Here is an 18890-nt window from a genome sequence, read left to right as displayed (position 1 = left end):
TAACCATTTCTAAAAGCTAAAAAAGAACCAGTAAGCCAGCTTGAACTTTGTTAATGTATAAAATCCCAGAATCTCATGAGCTGGAAGGAACACACAGGAATCATGCAGTCCAAGCCCTGGCCCTGCACAGACATCCCAAAAATCCCACCCTTGGCATCCCTGGCAGAGCTGCCCAAACACTCCTGGAGCTCTGGCAGGTTGGGGCTGGGACCACATTTCATGATATTAAATGATTTTTCATTTCATGATATTGAATATCAGACTTCTGGACAAGAGCAAAAGTTGTGATCCAAAACAAATCCAGAGCAAACCTGTGGTCCAAAACAAACCTGGAGCAAATCTGTGATCTAAAGCCCAAGAAGCAGAAGTTGACTTTCCCTAAAGCAGATCATTCCTGTGTGCTTGTCACTGTAGTTTAACTCAGATTTAGGAGAGTAAGAACATCAGGCATTCAAAATATTCCTGCCTTGGCTGGTCTTGCTGAGTACAAGGACGGGGCTCCAACTTGTCCAGAGTTACACAGAATATCAAGAGAATCATGAACACCACCCAGGGCTGTGCTTAGCTCCTTCTGACCCCCATGAGTGCCGTTTCAGGGACTGGGAATATCTACCTGGACTGCCTGAGGAAGGCTATGGCCCGGTGGCCGATGTCCCTCCTGAAGATGGCCCCCTGGAAGCGGATGGCAGCCACGCCCAGGTTGGCCGCCTGCAGCGCCGCGGGCACGTCCTCCTTGATGGCCGTGACTGTGAGCACTCTGCCCCCACTGGTGACCACCCTGCCATCCTTCAGGGCTGTGCCTGCGTGGAACACCTCCAGCCCCAGCTGCCTGGCCTTCGCCAGCCCTGTGGGTGGGGTGAAAAACATCAGCTCTTGGTTAGAACGCTCTCAGGGAGAGACCGAACACTTGGTGTCTGAAAATCATACACAAAGTCAGGGGGATCCTGCTGGGAAATGGGAAGAAATCTGTAAAAAATACCTCTGGGGGAGAGACAAGTCTAGCTGTGTGCTCAGGGATGTGGGAACAGACATTCAGTAGGCACACAACATCTGATTGCAGCTGGGGTTTTATGCCTCAGTGACAAACACCAGCAGCAACGTGACCCAAGAGCCCTGATCAGAACCACCTGACTGCAGCAGGCATTAAATATCAATGCTGTGCCAATATCAAATAACAACAGCATGGAGAACTGGAAATACACCAAAACAAACTGAGATGTGTGAAAATTCAGCTGCTCTTGCTGACCCAGAACCAGGGTTTCTATGAATCTCAGTTCCATGATTCACCTTCATGCAGCAGCAGAGAACAGGGAGAGGCCAGGGGGAATGAGCCTCTTGCAGCTCCTCCTGCTCCATTTACCTGTAATTTCCAAGCCTTTGGGATATGTCCCTGGGTAGCCTTGACTAGCCATGACCACAGTCACAGCTGCACTGTCCTCTCTCCAGGCTGGCATGGAGCTGGCCAACCTCCTGTTGATCACTGCCTGCATAACCTCGTACAGGTCACTCCTGAGCAGGGGCAGAATCACCTGCAGGAACACACAGCAGCAAATCACACCAGGTCATGTCTTCCCTGGCCTTGGAAAGACAATAATGCAGCTGGAAAAGCAGCATTAAACATGCCCATGTATTGGACTTCCACACATCAGACATTCAGTGGATAATCTGAGAGATAATCTTAAAAATACTCATCCTTGCAGAAAACTTCTGTGGGTAAAGGAATTGCTACATATGGAAAGGAAAGGATGAGGACAAAGAACCTCATTTGTTCTGAAGAATAGAAATCAAGAGTTCTGTTCCACTTGTCAACAGGGAGCAAGGAAAAATCCAGAATCCATTCCAGAAAAGACAGGGAAGTGCTGAGCTCTTCTCAGGCTGACCTTTGCAAAGGCCAGATTTGAGTCCAGCCTACTGAAATCCTCTCTGGAATGGAACCATTTCCTTACAGACCTTCTGCCTTGAAGAAACAACCCAAATGTTTTAAATCTTGGTGATTTAAAATCCTGATTATTCACCCCAATAAAAATTCATCTGGTTAACAACAGTGGTAGATGGTCACAGATTTTACTCCTCCCATAGTGCCAAACTGTACAAAATGACTCACCTGACACTCTGGGTCACCAAATCTGCAGTTAAATTCCAGAACTTTGGGCCCATCTTTGGTGAGCATTAATCCAGCATAAAGCACACCTGGAACAAAACATGATACATAAAGATCTCTCAGGAACTCACTTGTTTTGAATCTGTTGATAACAGGGTTTAAAAGGCTGCCACCTGTGCTCAGTGAATTTGAGAAATGGTAACAATAAATCAGGCAGAAATAGCTGTCACAAATTTACAGCTTATTTTGGAGCATTTTCCTTTCTGCTCCTCCTCACTTGAGGAATTATCCCCTTTTTATGACCTCTGTTGATTTCCATGGACAATGAATCAAGGCTGGCACCAAACCCAGTTCCTCATAAATCAAAGCTGTTTCCCTTAACCTCCAGTGTGAGTCAGGATACAAAGAGGAAAAAGCAAAATAAAAGGTTGTTCTCCTTATGATTAAAAATCCCAAAGTTTTGTACATACCCACATAGGGGACTCCTTCTTTCCTCATGCCATCAACAGTCTTCTGAAGAACAGTCTCTCTGATTTTCTGCAGCAAATCTTTAGAAATCTGATAAAAAAGGATTGGAAATCAGTGTTTGTAAAAAGGGAGGGCTTGGCTTTGTGTTTTTAAGAGCCAAGCAGAATTCTTGGATGGTCTCTTACCCCAATGGAAAGCTAAGAATGTATTTCTCTCTATTTCTGCCAACAGAAGTTCCCTATCAAACAAACCCCACACTACCTTAAGCCACAGCCAAAATTCACCATGAGCTTTGTTTGGCACAAAGCAAAACTGTGGCTTTAGGCCCTTGGTTCTGATGAGCAGCATTTCATAACTTCAATCCCAATCAGACACAAGGCTGCAGAAATAACACTGCCCACTTTGGAATTCCAGTCATTCAGAGGAGATACCCTCCTCTTCAGAGAGCTTTGTGGAGCTGGGGATTTGCTTGGCCATGGCTGCTTTGGGCAGCAATCTCCATCCAGCAGAGCCCATTCCCTGCTGCTCCTCTGCTGGAATGAGCCATCCCCAGAGGCTCAGTGACAGCTGCAGTGAAACATCCCCTCCCAGTCCCTCTCCCCTTCCTCATCAGCCCTTCCTCACCTGAGGAGCAGGGGAATAAGCTCCCATCCCTCCTGTGTTGGGGCCCTCATCTCCATCCAGCAGCCTCTTGTGGTCCTGGGCTGGGGGCATGGGGGCAATGGTGACACCATCACTGAAACACAGGCACTGAAACAAGGACACCACTTAAAGTTCCTGGGATGGTTACAATTAAAGTGAAATTAGAGCTGATTTTCAGTGTGACAGAGGGTATTGAAGAGGATAAACTCTGCCCCCCCGATAAAATAAATGATGGGGTTCAAAGCATTTGCTTTTTCCTCTGGAAGCAGGAACTCATTTTGTGTGACCTTCCTTCAGAAATCAATAAAAGCTAGAAAAATTATACCATCAGCAGTTGCACTTAGAAAAAACACTCAAAAGGTTTCAAAAAATAATTAAAATACTGCATGATGGAAATGACTTTTTCCTTTCCCCTCCCAGCCCTTGCACTGGAAGGAAGGAATTACATCCCTTTCAAAACTTCATTTTCCTTGCTGATAAAGCTATTTACTTGTGAAATATTTATAAATTATTTCTATAGCAGTTGTTTTTATCCTCAGTATCTTCAGAATAACAAAGCTGCTGGCATCTTTGGAACTGGAGGATGTTGTGCACCCAAACTGGGTAATGTTGGACTAATGGCAGCAATACTCAAAACATTTTACAATGCTAATTATAAAACCAGCAAGGATCCAAAATAAGCCACAGCTGTCTCTAACCAATACAATTTTATTTATAAGCAGGGAATGGTTCTAATTTAACTGATCAAATCCTCCACTCTGTAGGTGAAGGCACTCAGTGAATCCCAAACAATTGAGAACAGGTAGAACCGAAGTGTTACAGTGAGATGCACTTACAGAAATTTCTTCTCCTTCAAGAAGTTCTTCAACAACAACAGTTTCCCCAGCTGTGCCAAAACTCTTATCCTACAGTGAAACAAAATCTCTTTAGTTCTGTTTCAGTTTTAAGCTACTGAAAATGCAACAAGAAATAGAAATTTATAATAGAGCCAAAAATGCAGCACAGGTTTGAGATGATGAATCCATTCTCCCCACCAGGGATGTCAGCACTGGTGAAATCCCTACTCCCCTCTTTGTTCTTAAATAAATGCAGGGTTTATTAGTGAGTATTTTGAATGGCAGAGGGTATTTGTGATTACTGAGCAATTCCTCATGCTCTGCCTTCTGAAATTCACCCCAACAGCAGCGACAGCCAAGTCTCCAGTCTGCACTTTCACTGGATAAAAAAGTGCAATTTTATACAACACCTGGGAAGGGAGCAGGATTCTCACAGGCCAGTGCAATGTTTGCACACTGACTGCACATTCTGGATAATTAAGAAGTTAAGAACAACCAGCCCACACTGCCAAGGTGATTTTGGGGGTCTCTAGAAATCTCTAACTCAGGTTTTTTTTGTAGAAGACATTGGGCCCTGCTCAGACATGAACTGTGCAGTGACCACAGACCCCCAAAATGTGACTGCAGCACCCAGGCCCTGAGCCCTGAAGCACAAGTGTGTCACAGAATGTGTCCCATGGATCAGCAGAGCTCCATGGAATTCCAGGGTGCTCTGGGGCTGACACCAGCTGAGGGCCTGACCTGGGAGCCTCAGCTCTGTGCTCCTCACTGGGCAGATAAAATTACTTCACTTGGCCTCACTTCAAATCTTGATGTTCCAAATACATCTGTGGAATATCCTTCCTCAGTGTGAACTTCACCTGAAATAATCCCAGAGAATCTGACTGCCCATTGAAGTGCTGTGCTTGCTCCTAATGGTGCTTGTAAAGACCCACCTCAATCACTGAGGAGTTCACTGTGGCACCTGATGGACTGCAGGAGTCTCATAGAGTGAAAATAAAAGGAATTGCATATACAAATAAGTGAAATAAGGGGGGTTTCATGAAGAATGGTTTTATTTTAGCCTACAGGAACTGCACCTCAAGCCATAAATCCAACAGATTTCCACAGCTGGCCAAATAAAGGCTAAAAGGTTTGATGTCTCCCAGCCACAACCCTGTTCCATGAAATAAGGAATTTCTGTGATGCTCTGAGGTGGTGAGGGGCTGGTTTGGTGTGAGACATTCCTCCTCACCTGCATGATTTCAGTGACAGCTCTGCAGGCCTCCTCCTTGCTCGAAGCCACGATGACTCCTTTGCCAGCTGCCAGGCCGCTGGCTTTGACAACCAGAGCAGGGAAGGTGGCACTGCCAAGGCACAGGACAGACACTCAACATCAACAGCCCTTGCAGGGACATTTTGAACATTTCAAGAGTTGAAAAATCAAAGTGCTTCTCAGTTTGCATGGCAACCTTATTGAGTAACACACAAATCACACCAGGCTCCTCTTGTTATGCTCTGCCTGAGAAAGGTTCCTGCTTCTTTTCCCCACCAGGGAATTCCCTGACTGTTCATTACTGACTTCCATTTGGGAATTTCATCTGGGGTCACCTGGCTTCCACTGTGATGAGCAGATCATCAGTTGCTGAGTAATTCTCCAGGGTTTTTTTTTTGGTAGAGAAAAGGGATAAGAAGCCAGCACAGATGGTTCTGGGCTGCTCCCTGCCTTTCCCCAGCAGGCAGACTGACAAAAAAATAACAGCTTGTCCTACATTCTCCTGTGAACTGAACACTGAACCTGCATTCCATTTTAGAGCAGGAGGAACCATTTTTCTCTGACTTGCTGCAGTTTGAGAGAGTCATGGTAGGTGATCCTTTGAAACCTTTGCAGATGTTCTATCCCAAAGGTATGGATACCTGAGCAATCATTGGATTGGTTTGGATACTGGTTTGGATATTTACACTGTCAGTAAGAATATGTCTAAAATGACCTGAACTGTACCTGTTGGTTCAGGTCTAAATGGTGTAAAATGACCAGAAGTGTACCTGTTGATGAAGGCACATGCTGCTTTGGGATCAGTGAAGGATTTCCATCTGGCAGTGGGGATCTCATGACGATCCAGAAAGGCTTTGGTAAAGCTCTTACTGGACTCCAGCTGAGCTGCCTTTGCTGTGGGGCCAAAACACTTGATCCCAGCTGCTGTCAAGTCATCCACAATTCCTAAACACAAAACAAGTCATAAATCTCCAGATGATTTATGGGGGCCAGGCCAGCCAAGCTGCACTGATTCCTTGGAGCAGGAATGCCAGGAATAGAAGTCATCTGTGTCTGCAGTGCCTGCTTTCCTCACTGGAATCAGGAGCAGTAACCCTGCACCACTGCAGGCCCTCAGGATGTGCTGGCTTTGGGAAGGGATGACAATCCCCCCTTGGTTTATGACACCTTTGAGCTAAAAGTCAACATGAGTCTTTGGTGAAGATGCCAAAAGGTTTAAGCAGAAAAACCATCAGCTTGTTTATAATTAGGGTTTTTTTTGCCAAGACTCAAATTGTAATTATTTCAAACCATGAAAACTCGATAGGAAAACCAAAACTGGCTTTCTGGCTCACACACTACCCTTCAGAAATTCCTGTCCACCTCAGCACAACTGGATTTCAGGGAAACTGCTCCAGAGGATCTGTTTCCATTCAGACTGGAGACACTGCTGAGTGATGCACAGATGAGGACTAAAATTTACTTTTCTTCTAAATTCTGAAGGCTGTGATTTCCAGCTTGTGTCTCTTACCAGCAGCAAGAGGAACCTCGGGACCAACCACCACCAGCCTGACGTCCTGGTCCCTGCAGAACTGGGCAACAGCAGCATGGTCACTGACTGGAACGGCTGTTGGAGACACAAACCAGGGAAAGATCCCATCCACAGGTGCTCCTCAGCACTGAGGTACCACAGAGCACTCCCCAGCCTCCCCTTCGGGGCTGCCAGGTCACTGGAAACCTGGAGGAGTGAGGCCCACACTGACAGAGACTCACCCAAAACACAGCCCCAAATCCCAGGCAAAGGCTCTGGCTGAACATCCACTGTCAGAGTCATAAACCAGAGAACCCCAGAATATCCTGAGCTGGGATCCCCCAGTGCCAGCCCTGCCCTGCCCAGAGCCCAGCAAGCCCAGCCTGGGCATCCCTGGCAGCGCTGGCCAAAGGCTCCTGGAGCTGTGGCAGCCTCGGGGCCGTGCCCATTCCCTGGGCAGCCTGGGCAGTGCCAGCACCCTCTGGGCAAGAACCTTGCCCCGCTCTGCAGCCTGAGCTGGCCTGGCCCAGCCCCAGGCGCTCCCTGGTGCTGTCCCTGTCCCAGAGCAGAGCTCGGAGCTGTCCCTGCGCTGCCCCTCGGGAGGAGCTGCAGCCCCGGGGAGCTCTGAGCTCAGGCTGCTCCAGCCTGGGCTGCCCAGGGCACCTCGGGGGGCCCCTCCTGACCCTTCCTCATCCTCCACAGCCCTGTCAACCCACCTTGCTCTTGAGAGTGAGGAAAAAGGCTCTGGGATCCCCTGCTGCCAGCCAGCAAACTGGTCTGGCCCCTAGGAACAGCCCATTTGCCAGCACAACAGCATTGCAAAGAAACCAAGAAAACAAAAAACTCTAAAGGAAAAAGAATACAATTTCTTTCCAGCGAGTCTCCTCCCTGAGGAGGGTCACCATGGAGCTTTACAGAGGTAAGACCAGGCTGGATGGGGCTTGGAGCAGCCTGGGACACTGGAAGGTGTCCATGCCAAGGGTGGCACTGGGTGGACTTTAAGGTCCCTTCCACCACAAACCATTCCACAATTCTGTGGTTTTATGATCTTGGTGCCAGGAGGGTGTTGGGGATGAAACAAATGGCTGGTGGTAGAATTCCAACTCATCTTTGTTCTTTTTTTTTCTTTCTTTCTGTAGTGCTACTAAAAATTGCACTAAACTGAGCCCTCTGAAAGCAAGGGGAATCAGAACTTTTTGTTTTACACGATGTTAAACTTCATTAAGAAGGACACTGTGCTGTCATTATGGCTGAGGAAATGTGGGCTTGGGCTGTTACAGCCATTATCTTTCCAAAACCAAACATTCAGTGTGATGACACTTGGAATGGCCCAAACTGTGCAAACAAAAGCAAAAGTCCTGCACCAAAGACAATAATGTCAAGCCCATGATCCAAGTTACGCAAAAGGCCCTGCAATTGCACGGCTTTCATCATGAATAAACAAAGCCAAGGTCTGCAGGCATGGGAGAAAAGAGATGAGCCCGGTGGGGATTGGCTGCTTGTGCAGGGAGGAGACTGCACACACCAGGGCACGGGGCTGCCAAGGGGAGCACAGGATCCAGGATCACCAGGGCTGGAAGAGCCCTCAGCACCACCCAGTGCCACCCAGCATCAGCCCAAAGCCTGTCCCCAGGGCCACATCCAGACACCTCTGGGACACTTCCAAGGCCTGACCACTCTGGCAGGGAAAAATTATTTCCAATCTCCAATCTGACCTCCCCTGGTGTAATTTAGGGCCATTTTCTCATGTCCTTTCCCTTGGGACATGGCAATACACTGGGAGCTGATGGTCTCCTCCAGCCAGGTTCTGGGGAGTGATGAGAGAGGAGGGGGATGACAGGATTTGGTCAGTGCCACTGTGCTCCCCCTACTCTGGATGAATAAATTCATAGAATCATTGAACTCCAGGCTGGTTTGGGCTGGAGGGACCTCAGAGCCCACCCAGTGCCACCCCTGCCATGGCAGGGACACCTCCCACTGTCCCAGGCTGCTCCAGCCCCAGTGTCCAGCCTGGCCTTGGGCACTGCCAGGGCCTGCCCATCCTGCCAGGGAACAATTCCTTCCCATAAACTTTCCTGATTCCACAACAGAATCTACATTTTGTTATAAATTTACCCTATTTTGTTATAAATTTACCCTAGGTGGGGTGGGGGAACACCCAGACAGAACACAAATAAAAATCCCCTCCTTGGCACCTCTTTCACAGCCCAAGTGTTTGGTTCCAGCAGCTTCCATGTGCAGCTGATGCCAGTTGACTTCTGGCTCACCCAGAAGCACCACACACCTGTGCCAGGGCCTCTCCCCACAGGGAACAGTTCCTCATTCCCAATATCCCATCCAGCCCTGCCCTCTGGCAGTGGGAAGCCATTTCCCCTGGTCCCTTTCCAAGCAGGAAAGGAGAGAGCCTGGAATTCACCCCAGATTTCTTGCTGCAGGTCTGATCTCATGGCATGAGCAGGGAGCGTGGCACAAGATTTACACAGTGGAGAAATGTCCTAACAACAAACAGGAAGGAACAAATCGTGCTGTTTATCCATGATTTTAACTTTCCTCCCAAATAGCCTTTTTCTTGGGTTGTTGGCTGAAAGGGGACATTTCTGTAGCTGTGCTTGAGTGCTTGACACAACAGCTGAACATTGCTTTGGAACCAGACAGGAGGACCTTGGCCCAAGGATTTCAAAAGATTAAATTTCAGAGCACAAGTTACACTGAGAGGTAAAATGTGACAGGAGGAGGTGTCAGGATGGTGGAGTCCATTCACAGGCACACCTATCCATTCAGCAAGTCATTGTCTGTGCTTCTGCACCAAAACTGCCCAGATAATCCACCTGAATTAAATATAAACCTGTATTTAGGCACCCAAACTAAATCCACTTTATTGCTGGAAACAATTACCACCTCAGGTCAATCACAAAAAAAAAAAAATTTCTTACTTGAATACAGACAAAGTTTGAAAGATTTAAGGTTATTTATAATTTTCAGCTCACTTTTTTGTGTTTCAGTAATCACCCAAGACCCAGAGCTGCAATCCTAATTAAAGGCAATTCCATGACCCACGATGGGAGGATGAACTTTCAGAGCCAAATCTTGATTATACCAAAAAAACCCCAAAACCAGGGAAGGAATTTCCCAGATATCCCAGGTATTGTTGCTCACACAACATCCCAGGGCTCATGTGCTTCTGTCAGGCTCTTCCCCATTTTCCACCCTGAGTTAAATCAAGGCCCCAGTGACAGCACTGGAATTCCTGAACAGGTGAGACAAATTCTTTCCTTAAAAACCAACATAAGTCAAACTCTTCATAAATTCTAGGTTCTTCCTGGGGTGGTGAAGATTTCTCTCCCAAAGCACAGGTGAGTCCATATGCAGAACAAAACAATTTATTCCTATGGAAATTTCATAGACCTGGCTCAAGATCAAGCATTTCCCACTACTGGTGCAATGTTTTTTATGGAGTGAAAGAGAGAAAAAAACAGAGGGGGATTTAAAAAGGCACAGCTTGAAAAAAAACCACATGAATTCCCATTCCACAGGCCCTGCAGCCTGGCACTGACCCCTCTTAGCACAAGGGTAAAGGGGACTTTTTGACTTTCTGATCTTGTCAAGCTCTTCTTTCCAGGCTCTCCTCAGAGGCCAAACAGAGCACAAAACTGGAGTGAGGAGCTCACTCATGAAGCTGAGACTGGACAAAGAAATTCAGGTTTGTTTCAAAGGCCTGTAATTAAGCATTCCAAGGGAATCCTATTCAATAATTACCTGCTGTACAAGGACCTGGCAGCACTCACATTTCCACAAGACAACAACACACAAAGCTACTCCCACAGCAGCACAGGTGCACAAAATGGACGTGTCTGATCCACGTTCCCCTGCACCTGAGGTACCTTGAACTCCACATCTTACCGCATGTTCTGAAGGGAAAACTGAATTTTAGGAAGGTGAAAGCCCCCAAATCAGGAGCTGTTGTGTAAAGGACACAGGAATCTCTGTGGTCTGGACTGCTTCCCTGCGTGTCAGCTCCTCAGACCAGGCTTTTTTGAAATGCAGCTCCAAATTTTGGATGCTCAATTTGCAACACCTGAAACTTGATTTCTCAAAATTAATAACTATGAAAAGTCCCAATTACAGCCAGTCAGAGCTCCAACCAAGCAGGCAGTACACAGAGAAATATTTGAAGGCGACCTTGATTTTTTAAGGTCACTAAGACAAAGGAATGAATTTATGCTCCCAGTGACAGAGTGTTCTTGTCACAGGCTGTGGGGATCATGGGGTTTCAACACACTTCTGAGAGCACAAGAGGGAATTTAGGTGGCAACCACAGCAACTGTCCTGAGCTGGATTCCCAGAGGAACAGCTCTGGCTGAATCCTCCAAAACCAAACCTAAAGAATGAGACTTCACAGCTGAGATCTTATAAAATTAATTACACAACTTACACAAGGCTTTGTTCAAATATTTTTTCTCTTCTTAACTGCATCTAAGATCTATTTCACATGCCCAAAACCTTAAAAAACAGTAATCCATCATCATCATCCATCATCAGTTTGTTTATGGATTATGTTGATTTATGGGGTGTTGTTTTAAAGATGAATTGGTTAAAGGTAAAAGTTGTTATTATTTATTTCTAAAATTAGTTATTTTTGGGGAATAGAGATTTTTTGGGGGAGGGTATAGGATTTCTTTGTTTAAATTTTTTATGGGATTGTAGTTATATACATTAACCAATAAATCTTAAAATTAAAAAAAAAGTGTTAATTAGTGAACCAAAACCACTACACAAAAATTAATATTTCCACTCAGCTTCAAACTAAAACCACCACAATCATCATCATGATGATTTCATTATCATCATCATCATCATCATCATCATCATCATCATCCTTTCACACTACCAGCTGTGATTTCAGCTCAGCAACATCCTGGTTGAATGATCAAATTTAAAATTGGACATTTTTGGTTTTACCTGAGTTGGAGATGTTCCCGTTGTCAGCCGTGCCTGCATTTCCTGGAGCCACAAACACGTGTTTGACGTGGGGGGACTGGGCCAGCTTCCAGGCCAGGGCGTGCTCCCGGCCCCCGCTGCCGATCACCAGCACCCGCTCTGCCATGGCCCTGCAGGACACAGGAAAACACCTGGAATCAGCTGGGGAACGTGGGCAGAGCAAGAGCTTCAGGGACCATGGAGTGCTGGAGAACTCCAGCAGATACACACTAAACCCCCACGGCTGAGCTGACCCAGGGCTGATGGCAGGAACCCGTCAGGAAAACCATCCTGGGCCCAACTGGAAACTGCTCCCACTGACACAGAAATCTGGGAGAGAGGAAAAAACCCTGCTGTGTGACCAGGCTGGGATTTGCAGCCTAGAGAATCAGACTCCCAGGATGGTTTGGGTTGGAAAGGACCTTCAAGCCCACCCAGTGCCAGCCCTGCCATGGCAGGGACACCTTCCACTGTGCCAGGCTGCTCCAAGCCCCAGTGTCCAGCCTGGCCTGGGACAGGGATGGGGAGTCCACAGCTGCTCTGAGCAACAATTCCTTGGAGAATCCAACCCTGCAATGGTCAAAGCCCTTCTGATGCACCCACAGGATGAACACAGAGTGTTTGGAGCTGGATGGGGCTGTTCAAGAGATTTTAGAGGCAATGACTGAAAAGCTCTGAACACCTCATGGAAAGGAAAGGCTCTAAGCAATGAGACAAGACAGTAACTTCCAGCTTGGGAGAGAACAACCCCAAGGCCAGCAATAGGTGGAATTGATAAAGGAGCTCACTCCCACAAGGTGGAGTGGGGTATCCACTGCACTCTCCCATTGCAGTGAGGTTTGGAAAAACACATGGACAATGTGCTGGCCAGTGGGAGCATGGTGATCACGTCATCCCTGGGTGTGCACAGCCAGCTTACGCACGTGGGGCTCACTGCAAAAGCACAGCGTGTTCTCTGAGAGCCAGGAAACCTCTGCTCTCTGACATTCACTGCCCTGGGTACTCTCACTTATTGACTGGTGGAAGAGTTCACCTGCACTGGCAAAACCCAGCAGAATTCAGAAAACAGGGAGGGAAGGATTCCAGGAAGGATTCCAGGAAGGAAGGGAGGAAGGAAGGAAGGATTGATTCTAGAACTGAAGGTTTCCAGGAAGGAAGGAAGGACATCTTTTATAAACTAATTATGTATGTCCTTATTTTGAGCTAAAATAATAGTTTGGATTGGGTTGGGAGGGACCTTAAAGCTCATCCCATTCCAACCTGCCTACCATGGACAGGGACACCTCCCACTGTCCCCAGTGCCCAGCCTGGCCTTGGGCACTGCCAGGGATGCAGGGGCAGCCCCAGCTGCTCTGGGCACCCTGTGCCAGGGCCTGCCCACCCTGCCAGGGAACAATTCCTCATGGCCAAGATCCCACCCAGCCCTGCCCTCTGGCACTGGCAGCCATTCCCTGGGTGCTGTCCCTGCAGGCCTTGTCCCCAGTCCCTCTGCAGCTCTCCTGGAGCCCCTGCAGGCCCTGCCAGGGGCTCTGAGCTCTCCCTGGAGCTGCTCCTCTCCAGGTGAGCACCCCCAGCTCTCCCAGCCTGGCTGCAGGGATCAGCTCCCATTCTCCCACTGCTGGGGGGAGGAACAGAACCCAGAGGAGGGTTCAGGCCAAAAGGAGCCACGAGTGGCCCTGGTGTAATCCCAGCACACACAACACAGAGCCAGGGTCACCCTCCTCACACCGCCGGTCACTGACCCGCACGTGGCCAGGGCCCGGGTGAGCTCAGAGCCCCCTGTGCAGGAGGGTAAGAGGGGGTGACAACAACACAAAATCTATCTTAGAAAAGGGGAAAAAAACCAAAACAAAACCCTGGAGATTTCTAAGGGAAAAGCAAAAATGATCCAAAGCAGATTTTCAGATGAGGCAGCGATGTGCCTTGTCCTCACATCAGCTGCTGCAGCTTGACTTGACTAAAGCTGCCCTGATGAGGCAAAATATCTGCATTAGGCAAAACATCCCAACAGAACAAAGTCAAAATAAATGTGGATAGAAGGATAAAATAGAGAAAATTAACACTGAGTTGTTTGCTATCAACTAAACATGCCAGATCTAATATTTAATGTTAGTTCCATGCTGGGGGAGACCAACAGGTTTCTAATCCAGTGTTAGACCAAATGTAGATATTGCAAAGATACAGAGGTGTTTTAATTATAAACCTCCATGATTACTTGCAATAAAAAAGCTCAGGTTAGGCTAAAAATTATCAGTTCTGATATAGATGTTTGGGAAACCACATGATGATCAGCTTCTTTATATTACAACCCAAGCAAGAAGGGAAGGTAAAGGAATGAGGGGTACAACAAAGGGGTGAATTAGATGAATACAGCAATGTAACAGTAAGGTAGAAGAGCATTGATCACACAGCAGGCAGATGTCTCCTTGAAGTCAAACAAGCATTGCCAGTGGTATCCAGAGCCAGTGGCCACTAAACTGTAGTTTTTAAGGCAAATTTTATCAATAATAAGTTGAACTATACACAACATGATTTTCCGGAAAAAAAAAAATTTAAAACTTTAAACTTTTAAAACGTTAAAAAATTTAAATTTTAAAACGTTAAAACTTGAAACCAGGATGATTTTAAACTACTCACTGTGTGCTATGTGTAGCAGGCTGAGGAGAGCAGGACTCAGGAGCTCAGAGGCACAAAGAGAGCAAAGATTGGCAGGCCCTGGTTAAAATGTCCCTGTCCCAACACTCCCGCCCCACTGATGAGCCTGCAGGCAGCCAATGGAAGGAACTCCAGCCCTTCCAGCTGGGAACAGGGCACAGAAGCTTCCCTACAAGTGCTCTAGGAGTCAGGGGCAAGAGCTCTGCAGGACAGGAGCAACTTACCCTGTTGCTTCTAAACAGAGAAATAAATTCTGTCCCATCCCAGGTATTCTTTTTTTATAGTTAAAAACTGTTCATTACCCCGCTTGTGAACATTCTCTTTATATCTAAAAATCAGGATCTACACTTTTGCAACCAATAAAAATTAGTCTATGTAATCAGCAGCATGATAAATAAGGGGTATGATGCAAATTATTATAGAATGTTTTGGGTTGGGAGAGACTTTTAAATCTCACCCCATCCCATCCCATCCCATCCCTGCCATGGCAGGGACACCTTCCACTGTCCCAGGTGCTCCCAGCCCCAGTGTCCAGCCTGGCCTTGGGCACTGCCAGGGATGCAGGGGCAGCCCCAGCTGCTCTGGGCACCCTGTGCCAGGGCCTGCCCACCCTGCCAGGGAACAATTCCTCATGGCCAAGATCCCATCCAGCCCTGCCCTGCTTCATCCTAAGGCCCTTGTGAAATTCACACTCCACTAAGCCCACAGTGCTGATCAGCACAGCCTGACGACCCCGTGACACTGTGGCCACCTCAAGGGACTCACCATGATGGCAACTCACTCCAAGAGTCACCTCCTTCTCCTCCCTGAAGTAACACATTCTGGCACTACTGTCAGATGAAAGAATTCATCACATACAGGACAAAGCTTTCTGTGGGAGCAGTAAAAAGAACAAGCCATGTCTGCTATTGTCAAATAATATTTGATTATTTTATATCAAAATGTGAGTGAAGATTAGGTTTCACACATTTGTTTTGAAGCTCAGTGTTATTTGTGCATCCCACTATGGTATCCTAGCAACTTTTATTTAGGAATGTGGCTTGAGAAGAAGTTGTGGTGGCAGTGCCAGTTTAGGAGGCTCAGATGTAGCCATGGCAGCCTCTGCTTTATTTTACACTGACACTCAAAGATGTCATGGAGGCCACTCTGCTGCCCAACAGGACCTCACTTTAAAAATGAAGATCCCAAGAGGCAACATTCTTTTTTATTTTTGTCACTAATCCAGCAGTCAAAAATTTGTTCCCTAAAGAGCTAAAGTCACTCACAAGGTAGATATTTACTCTGTGAGGATTATCACACCCCCAGGATTTTTGGAAGCAACATGTGAAATCCTTAAAGATTCCAAACCATGGGATGTCATTACCTTCTGCACCCATTGCCTGCTTTGGTAAAGAAGGAGGAGATGGACATTCAAAAGATGTTTTAAAATGAAGATAAGAGACATTTCAGAAGAGGCTCTGTTGTTAGATCCTTATATGAAGTGAGAGCAGGAGAGAAGAAATGAGTTAATCACTCTGTGTGTCCAGGAGGAGAGGAGGCAAGGACAGAGTGGAGCCAAGGAGATTCCCAGAGCTTATCCTCGAGCATGTCAGGACAAAGTCAGCAGGCAGGAGCATCAGCTCAGAGACCTTTATCCTCACTGCAGGAAGGCAGCTGGGGCTCACCAACAAACCAGGGAACTCTTCCTCACCAGCAGGGCCTGTAGAGCAGAGAAAACCCAGTGAGGGAGGCAAACCCCACAGTCCTGAGAGCCCTCCCAGCCCAACCCCTGCACAGGACAGGCTCCAAACACAGGGAGCAGTGACAGGAGGCTACTCAGGTGCTGTCCCTTCCCAGGGACAGGAGCCACTGACCCTCCCAAACATACCCTGTGCACACACCTGGGGGTTACACTCAGCTCCGTGTCTGCTTTATGAACAGAACTCTCTAAGAAAACATAAACTCCTTTAGCAATTTATTCTCAGGTGTGATGCAAGGTACCTAAATATTCAATCTCAGCTGGGTGGAGTATTTTAATAAGGCAATGCCTTATCAGCTCACCCCAAACTACAGCAGGAAAGGTACAACTACAACCTCTGCACTCCAGCACAAACAGCAAACAACAGCTTCACACAGTGTATTTTTTTTTAATTAAGCCCCAGTGCTGTTGTTTTCCTCTGTGCTCTTCTGTGTCTTTGTTTGCCCAACACTGGGATTCAGGAAAACTCATGCAGGCATCCAAGTTTTTTTAGATCAAAGACATGGTCTTTGCCCAGAGTGTCTTAATTCAGGGCCAGGTTGGACAGGGCTTGGAGCAACCTGGTCTAGTGGAGGGTGTCCCTCAACAGAGCAAGGAGCTGGAACTGGATGAGCTCTGAGGTCCCTTCCAAGCCAGACCACCCTGGGAGGCAAAGAACTCCTACCCTTCTGAGAGCTGAGCCTGCAGAACAGCCCAGCACTTTCCCAAACACTACAGGCCCAAGCCCAGTGCCACTGTGAAGGCTCAAATCCACAATTTCCAGAGCTGGAGAGGAGCTCTCATCACTTGGCTTTGGACTAAAGGACAAGTTCATTTTTCCTCTTGCAGTTAGGCAGGAGAAGAAAAATAATTCTCACAGGAGATAGAAAAAAGCCCAAATTGGGAAGACTGTGCAGTTCCCACCCCACTGAGGGCTGTGTGTTTCTGACCCTAGCAGTCTGAGCTGTTTATGAGTTTCAGGGTTTTTTTCATAGACTTATTAGATAAAAATATCAAAGGGAGGGCTTGGAGAAGAAGCCAAAACTTGCAACTTGCTCCTCCCAACTTGAAACTTTCTCCTCTCAACTTCAATTCCCCTCCTAGGATCCACCCTGCCATCCTTTCCTCAGCTCCCAAACTGACCCACAGCCAGGCTGTGTGGCCCCAAACCCCCGTGGGCTGAAGCCAGCTCTTGTGCCCTCTGAATGAGCCTCTCTGCCCATCCTGCGTGCCCCCAGAGCCTGGCAGGCAGGAGGGGAGCTCCGAGCCAGCCTCCCCAGGGATGTGTGCCAGCTGCTGGCCCCCGTTCAGGTGGGGATGCGCAAGCTGCAGGTTCAGCGACTGCGGGTGCACGGGGCTGAGCTGCCCTCGCCCGGGCCAGCTCCCCATTGGTCCCACCCCAGCCTCTCCCCCTGCAGGCTCTCCTTCCCTCTCCTCCTGCCTGTGCCAAGGGATGTGGGCACCTGGAGCACGAGAGCAGTGCTGCAGAGCAGACACTGCGAGGGTAAGCAGGGCAGCACAGTGAATGTGTCACTATGGATATATATACAGGAAATATTCCCAGCTGCTGAGCTGAGCCAGCTCCTGAGGGCTGAAGGATCACCACAGCCAGGACAAGGGAAGAGCAGCACAAGGCAGCCAGGGAGGCTGAGGGAGCAAACCCAGCTGTGCCCTCGGGTCAGCCTGATGGACGGAGGGACCAGGACACACTCAAGTTTGCATTCCCATTCCCACCTCCTGCCCCAGCCTGTCCCTGGTCCCAGGCAGGACACCCCAGGGAACCAGGGGCTGTGGAGGGAAGACTGCAGACTCTCTCTGCATTTTTTCTCTGTGTGGCTCAGTTTCCAGAGGGAATTCACCGTGCCAAGTGTGAAGGCAGCTCTGAGGCACAACAATAAACAGCCATGGCAACCAAATCTGCAAAATGGCCAGAATCCCACAGGGGAACTGCAGGTTTAGGTTGGGGCACAATTAGGCTCATCCTGAAGGAAAAAAACACAGCCTTAGAAAACTTTTCACTTCCTCAGACTTCAACACATGAAGAGCTGCTTAAGTAGCTTGGAGGCCTCCAGAATCTGGTGGCAATTACTATTTTTACTTAGAGCTTTGGGTTAAATAAGCTTCTTTTAACTCATGTGTTTTATTTAGGATAAATTCCCAGCTCTCACCTGGCTATATGGAATCATGAAAGGTTTGGGTTGGAAGGAAACTTAAAGATCATCTTGTTTCACCTCCTGCCATTCAGTGCAGTGCAGAAAACAAAATAGAAGAAAAAAAGTCATTATTATGTGTCTTTCATGGCCCAAGCTGAAGCTCTGCCACACAGGCCCCTTGTGTCCAGGTATGATCCTCCAAACAGCTGGATTTGGCATTTTTCTAGGCAAAACACTCCCTCAACTTTTGGTGCTAAAAATAAACAGGATAATAAACTTTTACAACCATCCCCCATAGTACTAAATTTGACACCTCAAGCAATGTAAGATGCTGGAAGTGCTCAGAGTTTTGTACCATGATGGTGGAGTACAACTCTTGAAATGCACTTTCTGTGTTACCCTTTCAGCTATATACCCAAAACAGTAGCATAAGTATCAACTATGCTCATTAATTCCAACAGCTACTGGATAAATTTTAAAAAATGCTTAAAAACTTGGTAAGCCCCCAACTTTGCAAACAGCAGGGAAAGAATTCAAGTGAATCAAAGTCCAAACCCAGAGACGAAATATTTACTT

The 18890-nt window shown here is 47.5% G+C and overlaps 1 protein-coding gene across 8 annotated transcripts in view; it reads right to left on the bottom strand.

Moving 5' to 3' along the window:
* The window catches only part of GART (phosphoribosylglycinamide formyltransferase, phosphoribosylglycinamide synthetase, phosphoribosylaminoimidazole synthetase), a 36256-nt gene that overhangs the window by 15846 nt on the left and 1520 nt on the right, over positions 1 to 18890 (bottom strand). The window contains exons 2-14 of one of the 8 annotated variants that reach the window (XM_077192908.1): positions 18330 to 18395; positions 15808 to 16143; positions 15210 to 15315; positions 11772 to 11920; positions 6813 to 6908; positions 6073 to 6247; positions 5282 to 5393; positions 4048 to 4116; positions 3194 to 3319; positions 2572 to 2659; positions 2105 to 2190; positions 1361 to 1529; positions 614 to 845 (exon numbers count right to left, since the gene is read on the bottom strand). In XM_077192908.1, the coding sequence (XP_077049023.1) occupies positions 614 to 845; positions 1361 to 1529; positions 2105 to 2190; positions 2572 to 2659; positions 3194 to 3319; positions 4048 to 4116; positions 5282 to 5393; positions 6073 to 6247; positions 6813 to 6908; positions 11772 to 11916 (1298 nt within the window). In that variant the 5' untranslated portion in view covers positions 11917 to 11920; positions 15210 to 15315; positions 15808 to 16143; positions 18330 to 18395. Of the gene's footprint in view, positions 1 to 613; positions 846 to 1360; positions 1530 to 2104; positions 2191 to 2571; positions 2660 to 3193; positions 3320 to 4047; positions 4117 to 5281; positions 5394 to 6072; positions 6248 to 6812; positions 6909 to 11771; positions 11921 to 15209; positions 15316 to 15807; positions 16144 to 18329; positions 18396 to 18890 lie in introns of those variants that run through there. The other 7 variants (XM_077192887.1, XM_077192901.1, XM_077192923.1 and 4 more) reach the window with 7 other exon arrangements.

Source organism: Agelaius phoeniceus, chromosome 2 (assembly GCF_051311805.1).
Source record: "Agelaius phoeniceus isolate bAgePho1 chromosome 2, bAgePho1.hap1, whole genome shotgun sequence".
NCBI lineage: Eukaryota > Metazoa > Chordata > Aves > Passeriformes > Icteridae > Agelaius > Agelaius phoeniceus.
Note: the sequence above shows the minus strand (reverse complement) of the source record. Positions and strands in the feature narration are given on the sequence as shown.